The following is an 11,419-nucleotide window of genomic DNA, read 5'->3' as shown; positions in this document are numbered from 1 at the left end:
TGACAAAAATGACAAAAATGACAAAAATGACAAAAATGACAAAAATGACAAAAATGACAAAAATGACAAAAATGACAAAAATGACAAAAATGACAAAAATGACAAAAATGACAAAAATGACAAAAATGACAAAAATGACAAAAATGACAAAAATGACAAAAATGACAAAAATGACAAAAATGACAAAAATGACAAAAATGACAAAAATGACAAAAATGACAAAAATGACAAAAATGACAAAAATGACAAAAATGACAAAAATGACAAAAATGACAAAAATGACAAAAATGACAAAAATGACAAAAATGACAAAAATGACAAAAATGACAAAAATGACAAAAATGACAAAAATGACAAAAATGACAAAAATGACAAAAATGACAAAAATGACAAAAATGACAAAAATGACAAAAATGACAAAAATGACAAAAATGACAAAAATGACAAAAATGACAAAAATGACAAAAATGACAAAAATGACAAAAATGACAAAAATGACAAAAATGACAAAAATGACAAAAATGACAAAAATGACAAAAATGACAAAAATGACAAAAATGACAAAAATGACAAAAATGACAAAAATGACAAAAATGACAAAAATGACAAAAATGACAAAAATGACAAAAATGACAAAAATGACAAAAATGACAAAAATGACAAAAATGACAAAAATGACAAAAATGACAAAAATGACAAAAATGACAAAAATGACAAAAATGACAAAAATGACAAAAATGACAAAAATGACAAAAATGACAAAAATGACAAAAATGACAAAAATGACAAAAATGACAAAAATGACAAAAATGACAAAAATGACAAAAATGACAAAAATGACAAAAATGACAAAAATGACAAAAATGACAAAAATGACAAAAATGACAAAAATGACAAAAATGACAAAAATGACAAAAATGACAAAAATGACAAAAATGACAAAAATGACAAAAATGACAAAAATGACAAAAATGACAAAAATGACAAAAATGACAAAAATGACAAAAATGACAAAAATGACAAAAATGACAAAAATGACAAAAATGACAAAAATGACAAAAATGACAAAAATGACAAAAATGACAAAAATGACAAAAATGACAAAAATGACAAAAATGACAAAAATGACAAAAATGACAAAAATGACAAAAATGACAAAAATGACAAAAATGACAAAAATGACAAAAATGACAAAAATGACAAAAATGACAAAAATGACAAAAATGACAAAAATGACAAAAATGACAAAAATGACAAAAATGACAAAAATGACAAAAATGACAAAAATGACAAAAATGACAAAAATGACAAAAATGACAAAAATGACAAAAATGACAAAAATGACAAAAATGACAAAAATGACAAAAATGACAAAAATGACAAAAATGACAAAAATGACAAAAATGACAAAAATGACAAAAATGACAAAAATGACAAAAATGACAAAAATGACAAAAATGACAAAAATGACAAAAATGACAAAAATGACAAAAATGACAAAAATGACAAAAATGACAAAAATGACAAAAATGACAAAAATGACAAAAATGACAAAAATGACAAAAATGACAAAAATGACAAAAATGACAAAAATGACAAAAATGACAAAAATGACAAAAATGACAAAAATGACAAAAATGACAAAAATGACAAAAATGACAAAAATGACAAAAATGACAAAAATGACAAAAATGACAAAAATGACAAAAATGACAAAAATGACAAAAATGACAAAAATGACAAAAATGACAAAAATGACAAAAATGACAAAAATGACAAAAATGACAAAAATGACAAAAATGACAAAAATGACAAAAATGACAAAAATGACAAAAATGACAAAAATGACAAAAATGACAAAAATGACAAAAATGACAAAAATGACAAAAATGACAAAAATGACAAAAATGACAAAAATGACAAAAATGACAAAAATGACAAAAATGACAAAAATGACAAAAATGACAAAAATGACAAAAATGACAAAAATGACAAAAATGACAAAAATGACAAAAATGACAAAAATGACAAAAATGACAAAAATGACAAAAATGACAAAAATGACAAAAATGACAAAAATGACAAAAATGACAAAAATGACAAAAATGACAAAAATGACAAAAATGACAAAAATGACAAAAATGACAAAAATGACAAAAATGACAAAAATGACAAAAATGACAAAAATGACAAAAATGACAAAAATGACAAAAATGACAAAAATGACAAAAATGACAAAAATGACAAAAATGACAAAAATGACAAAAATGACAAAAATGACAAAAATGACAAAAATGACAAAAATGACAAAAATGACAAAAATGACAAAAATGACAAAAATGACAGAAATGACAAAAATGACAAAAATGACAAAAATGACAAAAATGACAAAAATGACAACAATGACAAAAATGACAAAAATGACAAAAATGACAAAAATGACAAAAATGACAAAAATGACAAAAATGACAAAAATGACAAAAATGGCAAAAATGACAAAAATGACAAAAATTTCAATAATTACAATAATGATCGTTAGGACATATTTTGATTTTTATTATTTTTGTTCTTTTGTAATTTTTGTTATTTTGGAATGTTTTGTCATTTTTTATTTTTTTTAAGGGTATTTTTATTCTTGTTACAAGTTCGTCCATTTTTAATTAAGTGTCGGATTTTAGAACAACTCTTCTTGAAAAAATCTCTACATAATCATTTAAATGTTTTAATGTGGTTTGATGCAAGTTGTGATTTATGCATTTTTGCACTGAGGACAAACATATCTTATTATCGTAGCTCTCGTTCTGCGGATGTGATATGCTTATAAAAGCAAGTCTCAAGTTGTAAAATAAACGACAACACAATTTTCAACAAAATCAAACCAGGCACCACAGAACAAAATTTTACAAAGTTGATAGATTAGACTTTAATCTATCAAATTTGTAAAATTTTGTTCTGTGGTAGTCGAGATACAAAACTTCGTGCTAAGCTATTTTTTCAGTTAGATTTTTTTCGCGTTTTTAAGTTTTAAAAGCCTTTACATTCCATATGGTGTTTGGACAACTTTCAGAAAAATACGCGCAAAGAGAAAACTTCGTATTTTTCCCCTTTATCTCTGAGGGCCTTATATTGTTAACGGTTTTTCGAAAATCGGTTTTCCCAGACAGCCAATTTTGGGCTCGTTTTTTTCAAATTTCCATCAGATCTTTACACGAAAAATAATTTTCACTTAAAAAATAAGTGACATCTGTAGTAAATTCTCGCCATACGTAATTTCATTTGAATTTCAAGTGATGGGTCAAGTGAATTCACTTAAGTGACCGGTCAAGTGAATTACACTATGACGTTCGAGTTTAATTTATCTGAATTTCTAAGTAAGTTTCTAGTTAATTATCTCTCGCGTTTTTAAATAAAAGAACATTTATAGAACACCACTTCGATTTCAAATACTTACATTACGCTTCCGCCATAAATTTGTTGATTGGAAAATTCCATCGTAATCCCAAGGCAGATCGGTTACTGCGGATAGTTCGACTTCTAAATCTTCCCTGCTGCAAACCAGAAAATCTGTCCAGTTCAACCCACAAGCTGAAACATGATAACACATTTAAATAATTTTTTCTTACATCACGTTTAACACAAACTACCGCCAAAATCGCCTAGTAAAGAATTGGGAAAATCCAAATCCAGCATAAGCTTTAAACGCTGCTCTTTAGAATTTGCTATTTTGAACTCTGAAAATAAACACAATTACAACCCGACATTCACTTGAAATTCAAGTGATGGGGAAGTGAATATTTTTCTCACTTCAAATTCAAGTGACGACTAAAGTGAATGTGGATGAATTCACTTGAAAATTAAGTGACTGCCAAGTGAAATGTATATGTCGCACTTGAATGGAAGAAAATCACTGGATCCTTGTTTTTAAGTGAAAAATCATGTGAATTTTAAGAGTGAATTTGGGTTCAGTGTGGAATTCAAAGGGGGAAATATTGAAACTTTCAGCGCTTTGAGACACTCCTAAATTGGGTCAGATTGAGCTTTAGAAATTTTGGACCGGTCCAGTTTTTGGACCAATTAAAGAAATGTATATTGTCGGGTTTTGAAACTCGATGATGAAATTATTCTTTCTCTCCTTAAAAAAAAACCCGTAAAATATGTCACAACTTTAGAGAAATTTTAGCTACATTCCTCTTATACTAGCGGAAAACCATCACCCAAAAACCAGCTTGTGGTATAGCTCATGTGGCAAGTCAGTTACCTCCTGAGCCGACGTCCGCGATTTTGATCTCAAGAGTCCGATCTCAAGATTGCAACTTTGATATAAAATCGCGAATGCCATAGTGTTTAAAATCGAAATAAAAATAAATCACCGGCACCGCTTCCATCGCCTTTTGAAGAAAATTAGGGACTTAATGGAAACACCCACCTTAGCCCAAGAGACAGGCGGGAGAATGCACGTGCTCGAATTCAACAACATTCGGAAGGCACCAACAAAGCAACCCATCCATCCAATCGCGTAGTCGATGTTTGATCGATAACGATAGCATTCGTTGCTGAGACCAAGCCCACCGCAAGTTGCTATTTCGGTCGGTATTTTAGATGTTTTGATTGGTTGCGTTTTTATCTACTTACTGATTTTCGCACCCATAGTTGCGATCCAGGTTGGTATTTGTGTTTGTTTATTTTCTGATAGCGACGACTGGCTGCGTTGCTACCGGGTTGCTACATAAACGCATCCTGTAACAACCTACTGCTCGAATGCTATTTCTCGAATCAAGTTAGCAACTGTTGGTGCAATGATGGGTTGATAAATATGTTGCTGAATGAACTCGAATCGAGGTTTAGCAACCATTTGTGGGCTTGGTCTGATAGTAGGTAACTTCACTTCAAATAAACAATTTACACATTCAGCTGATTCTTCATTCGTACTACATTCATTCTTAACTGTGCCACTGACGATTGATTGAAGATTGATTCCAGCCAATTATTGCAATTTTCCTAGTGCCTCAGTCCGATATTCGAAGTTCAACGAACGATGTCGCTGCTGACTGTTGAAAATATTAAGCAAATACAAAAATTATTCAACCCGGACAACGAGGATAGTGATTCCGATCAGGGAGAAGAGCGTCCCGGGACTGGCGCCAATCAGTTGGGTTTGTGTGAGATTAAATTTGATTCAAACAGTTGTCGTTACCATAAACTCTTATTTTAGGTCCTGGTAGCATTGGGGAGCCCAAGAGGGCAAAACCTAAGAAGAAGACTCTTGGAGACCCGGAAGAACATGTCAAAGCGAGTTCATATGCTCCCTTGAAAGAAACCTCCAATGAGGAACCAAAAACTTTGGAAGAGTGGGAAAAACAACAGGAAATCGAATGTTCCAACTTTCTCGAGACAAGACCCAGGCCTGAGTATAAAATCTCCTACAAACAGACGCTGGCCACCGAAGATTTGTTCCTGCAGATGGGTGGGAAAACTCCCAGCTCCTGTAGCTGCGAAAGTATGGTGGTCGAAGTTTTTCTGACCGGAGAAACCGTCGGTATTCAGCACATCGATCTGGCGGTCGAAGAGCAGCAAATCATAGTGCAATCGCCAAAGTACTACCTCAAGCTGGCACTGCCCCACGCAATTGATCCGGACAAGGGAAATGCCGCTTGGTTGTCGGATGAGAAGATCCTCAAGCTGACGTTGAAAATGGTGCGAGAATTCGACTATGTCAACTTCTAGGATAATAAAGGCGAAAAAAACGATAATCTAGTATATTTTTCTTTTCTAATGTATGTAGTCTGTGATTGATACTCTTGATCTGAATTGAACAGCCACATTTTAAAACCTTCCAACGCCACCGCCGGAGACGAAAAGTCTCTTCACTTCGACCAGAAGTGGTGCTTCGAAAAATTTAAAGCTCTCCAAACTTGTTAAACAAATCTTCAGATTTAATTGAGCCATTCAAAGCGACAAATGAAAGGCAGAGGACTGGTCTTGCGCGTTACTTACTCTCCTAAAAGGAAGTAGGTAACCATTTCCCAGATGCCACCGGCCCAGATGAATGCCACGAAGCAGTACGTGTGGGTGTTTCTTTTATTGAGTCCTAGCCAGGATCGAGAACGGTCAATAATCGGAGTGTTTATTGGACGCCATATATTGGCTGCACGTTCACGTACATCAACGTCTCGTGAGAAATATACATCGTGGTTCGATTTACAGGTCAACTGTCTACTGGGGCTCTCTTGAGGCGTAAAGTGTTCAATAAATTATGCGAAGCGTATTTTCGAGGGCACCTCATGGCGATGAAAGGATTAAATGTGAAGACAAATTATTATGATAATTACCTGTCCTCGAAATAGGGTACCTACATGTGTATATGAGTTTTCGGGCGGGTACTAAAAAAATTCTTCGAAGCTTTTAAAAAATAGACTTATAGCTGGGTTTTCACCTAAGGTGACTGTAAAAAATTCTCACTTCCTCAACAAAATAGCAAATCAACACTCAAGTATTTGGTTTTATGTGGATTAATATAGAGGAAATAAAATTATAGGGTAAATGTACCTGACTATGAAGCTTAAGGCATGGTTTTGTTTTTCTTTTGTTGTTTTGTCTTTTGTTCAAAATTAAATTTTTGTCATTATTGTCATTTTTGTCACTTTTGTCATTTTTGTCACTTTTGTCATTTTTGTCATTTTTGTCATTTTTTGTTATATTTGTCATTTTTGTCATTTTTGTCATTTTTGTCATTTTTGTCATTTTTGTCATTTTTGTCATTTTTGTCATTTTTGTCATTTTTGTCATTTTTGTCATTTTTGTCATTTTTGTCAATTTTGTCATTTTTGTCATTTTTGTCATTTTTGTCATTTTTGTCATTTTTGTCATTTTTGTCATTTTTGTCATTTTTGTCATTTTTGTCATTTTTGTCATTTTTGTCATTTTTGTCATTTTTGTCATTTTTTGTCATTTTTGTCATTTTTGTCATTTTTGTCATTTTTGTCATTTTTGTCATTTTTGTCATTTTTGTCATTTTTGTCATTTTTGTCATTTTTGTCATTTTTGTCATTTTTGTCATTTTTGTCATTTTTGTCATTTTTGTCATTTTTGTCATTTTTGTCATTTTTGTCATTTTTGTCATTTTTGTCATTTTTGTCATTTTTGTCATTTTTGTCATTTTTGTCATTTTTGTCATTTTTGTCATTTTTGTCATTTTTGTCATTTTTGTCATTTTTGTCATTTTTGTCATTTTTGTCATTTTTGTCATTTTTGTCATTTTTGTCATTTTTGTCGTTTTTGTCATTTTTGTTATTCTTGTCATTTTTGTCAATTTTGTCATTTTTGTCATTTTTGTCATTTTTGTCATTTTTGTCATTTTTATCATTTTTGTCATTTTTGTCATTTTTGTCATTTTTGTCATTTTTGTCATTTTTGTCATTTTTGTCATTTTTGTCATTTTTGTCATTTTTGTCATTTTTGTCATTTTTGTCATTTTTTGGCTATTTTTTCAATTTTGTCATTTTTTGGCTATTTTTTCAATTTTGTCAATTTGGTCATTTTTGTCAATTTTGTCAATTTGGTCATTTTTCTCAATTTTGTCAATTTTGTCAGTTTTGTCAATTTTTGTCATTTTTGTCATTTTTGTCAATTTTGTCATTTTTGTCATTTTTGTCAATTTTGTCAATTTTGTCAATTTTGTTTATTTTGTCAATTTTGTCAATTTTGTCAATTTTGTCAATTTTGTCAATTTTGTCAATTTTGTCAATTTTGTCAATTTTGTCAACTTTGTCAATTTTGTCAATTTTGTCAATTTTGTCAGTTTTGTCAATTTTGTCAATTTTGTCATTTTTGTCATTTTTGTCATTTTTGTCATTTTTGTCATTTTTGTCATTTTTGTCATTTTTGTCATTTTTGTCATTTTTGTCATTTTTGTCATTTTTGTCATTTTTGTCATTTTTGTCAATTTTGTCATTTTTGTCCTTTTTGGACATTTTTTGTCATTTTTGTCATTTTTGTCAGTTTTGTCATTTTTGTCATTTTTGTCATTTTTGTCATTTTTGTCATTTTTGTCATTTTTGTCATTTTTGTCATTTATGTCATTTTTGTCATTTTTGTCATTTTTGTCATTTTTGTCATTTTTGTCATTTTTGTCATTTTTGTCATTTTTGTCATTTTTGTCAGTTTTGTCATTTTTGTCATTTTTGTCATTTTTGTCATTTTTGTCATTTTTGTCATTTTTGTCATTTTTGTCATTTTTGTCATTTTTGTCATTTTTGTCATTTTTGTCATTTTTGTCATTTTTGTCATTTTTGTCATTTTTGTCATTTTTGTCATTTTTGTCATTTTTGTCATTTTTGTCATTTTTGTCATTTTTGTCATTTTTGTCATTTTTGTCATTTTTGTCATTTTTGTCATTTTTGTCATTTTTGTCATTTTTGTCATTTTTGTCATTTTTGTCATTTTTGTCATTTTTGTCATTTTTGTCATTTTTGTCATTTTTGTCATTTTTGTCATTTTTGTCATTTTTGTCATTTTTGTCATTTTTGTCATTTTTGTCATTTTTGTCATTTTTGTCATTTTTGTCATTTTTGTCATTTTTGTCATTTTTGTCATTTTTGTCATTTTTGTCATTTTTGTCATTTTTGTCATTTTTGTCATTTTTGTCATTTTTGTCATTTTTGTCATTTTTGTCATTTTTGTCATTTTTGTCATTTTTGTCATTTTTGTCATTTTTGTCATTTTTGTCATTTTTGTCATTTTTGTCATTTTTGTCATTTTTGTCATTTTTGTCATTTTTGTCATTTTTGTCATTTTTGTCATTTTTGTCATTTTTGTCATTTTTGTCATTTTTGTCATTTTTGTCATTTTTGTCATTTTTATCATTTTTGTCCATTTTTGTCATTTTTGTCATTTTTGTCATTTTTGTCATTTTTGTCATTTTTGTCATTTTTGTCATTTTTGTCATTTTTGTCATTTTTGTCATTTTTGTCATTTTTGTCATTTTTGTCATTTTTGTCATTTTTGTCATTTTTGTCATTTTTGTCATTTTTGTCATTTTTGTCATTTTTGTCATTTTTGTCATTTTTGTCATTTTTGTCATTTTTGTCATTTTTGTCATTTTTGTCATTTTTGTCATTTTTGTCATTTTTGTCATTTTTGTCATTTTTGTCATTTTTGTCATTTTTGTCATTTTTGTCATTTTTGTCATTTTTGTCATTTTTGTCATTTTTGTCATTTTTGTCATTTTTGTCATTTTTGTCATTTTTGTCATTTTTGTCATTTTTGTCATTTTTGTCATTTTTGTCATTTTTGTCATTTTTGTCATTTTTGTCATTTTTGTCATTTTTGTCATTTTTGTCATTTTTGTCATTTTTGTCATTTTTGTCATTTTTGTCATTTTTGTCATTTTTGTCATTTTTGTCATTTTTGTCATTTTTGTCATTTTTGTCATTTTTGTCATTTTTGTCATTTTTGTCATTTTTGTCATTTTTGTCATTTTTGTCATTTTTTGGCTAATTTTTCAATTTTGTCAATTTGGTCATTTTTGTCAATTTTGTCAGTTTTGTCAATTTTTGTCATTTTTGTCATTTTTGTCATTTTTGTCAATTTTGTCAATTTTGTCAATTTTGTCATTTTTGTCAATTTTGTCAATTTTGTCAATTTTGTTTATTTTGTCAATTTTGTCAATTTTGTCAATTTTGTCAATTTTGTCAATTTTGTCAATTTTGTCAACTTTGTCAATTTTGTCAATTTTGTCAATTTTGTCATTTTTGTCAATTTTGTCAATTTTGTCATTTTTGTCAATTTTGTCAATTTTGTCAATTTTGTTTATTTTGTCAATTTTGTCAACTTTGTCAATTTCGTCAATTTTGTCATTTTTGTCAGTTTTGTCAATTTTGTCAATTTTGTCAATTTTGTCAATTTTGTCAATTTTTTCAATTTTGTCAATTTTGTCAATTTTGTCAATTTTGTCAATTTTGTCAATTTTGTCAATTTTGTCAATTTTGTCAATTTTGTCAATTTTGTCAATTTTGTCAATTTTGTCAATTTTGTCAATTTTGTCAATTTTGTCAATTTTGTCAATTTTGTCAATTTTGTCAATTTTGTCAATTTTGTCAATTTTGTCAATTTTGTCAATTTTGTCAATTTTGTCAATTTTGTCAATTTTGTCAATTTTTTATCAATTTTGTCAATTTTGTCAATTTTGTCAATTTTGTTAATTTTGTCAATTTTGACAATTTTGACAATTTTGTCCTTTTTGTCAATTTTGTCAAATTTGTCAATTTTGTCAAATTTGTCAATTTTGTCAATTTTGTCAATGTTATCTATTTTGTTAATTTTGTCAATTTTGTCAATTTTGTCAATTTTGACAATTTTGTCAATTTTGTCAATTTTGTCAATTTTGTCAATTTTGTCAATTTTGTCAATTTTGTCAATTTTGTCAATTTTGTCAATTTTGTCAATTTTGTCAATTTTGTCAATTTTGTCAATTTTGTCAATTTTGTCAATTTTGTCAATTTTGTCAATTTTGTCAATTTTGTCAATTTTGTCAATTTTGTCAATTTTGTCAAATTTTTCAAATATGTCAATTTTGTCATTTTTGTCAATTTGGTCAAATTTGTTAATTTTGTCAATTTTGTCAATTCTGTCAATTTTGTCAATTCTGTCAATTTTGTCAATTTTGTCAATTTTGTCAATTTTGTCAATTTTGTCAATTTTGTCAATTTTGTCAATTTTGTCAATTTTGTCAATTTTGTCAATTTTGTCAATTTTGTCAATTTTGTCAATTTTGTCAATTTTGTCAATTTTGTCAATTTTGTCAATTTTGTCAATTTTGTCAATTTTGTCAATTTTGTCAATTTTGTCAATTTTGTCAATTTTTTATCAATTTTTTCAATTTTGTCAATTTTGTCATTTTTGTCTATTTGGTCAACTTTGTCAATTTTGTCAATTTTGACAATTTTGTCAATTTTGTCAATTTTGTCAATTTTTTCAATTTTGTCAATTTTGTCAATTTTGTCAATTTTTTATCAATTTTTTCAATTTTGTCAATTTTGTCATTTTTGTCTATTTGGTCAATTTTGTCAATTTTGTCAATTTTGACAATTTTGTCAATTTTGTCAATTTTGTCAATTTTTTCAATTTTGTCAATTTTGTCAATTTTGTCAATTTGTTCAATTTTGTTTATTTTGTCATTTTTGCGAATTTTATCAATTTGGTTAGTTTTATTAATTTTGTCGTTTTTCTCGCTTTTGTCAATTTTGTCAGTTTCGTCAATTTTGTCAATTTTGTCTTTTTTTTTATCATGTTTCTCATTTTTGTCATTTTTCAATGTTTTTCTTTCATATTTTTCATTTATGTCATTTTTGTCATTTTTGTCAATTTTGTCATCTTTATCATTTTTGTCATTTTGTAATTTTTATCATTTTTGTCATTTTTT

At 27.9% G+C, this 11,419-nt stretch overlaps 1 protein-coding gene across 1 annotated transcript; it reads left to right on the top strand.

The window, feature by feature from the left end:
* Positions 1–4,887: 4,887 nt before the first annotated feature.
* LOC129748128 (dynein axonemal assembly factor 6) lies at positions 4,888–6,420 on the top strand. The gene is made up of 2 exons (XM_055742623.1): positions 4,888–5,153; positions 5,213–6,420. The coding sequence occupies exons 1-2, from the start codon at positions 5,036–5,038 to the stop codon at positions 5,722–5,724; spliced, it is 630 nt and encodes a 209-aa protein (XP_055598598.1). The 5' UTR covers positions 4,888–5,035; the 3' UTR covers positions 5,725–6,420.
* Positions 6,421–11,419: the final 4,999 nt, after the last annotated feature.

This window comes from Uranotaenia lowii, chromosome 2 (assembly GCF_029784155.1).
Source record: "Uranotaenia lowii strain MFRU-FL chromosome 2, ASM2978415v1, whole genome shotgun sequence".
NCBI classification, from domain to species: domain Eukaryota; kingdom Metazoa; phylum Arthropoda; class Insecta; order Diptera; family Culicidae; genus Uranotaenia; species Uranotaenia lowii.
This window is presented reverse-complemented; position numbering and strand designations above follow the sequence as displayed.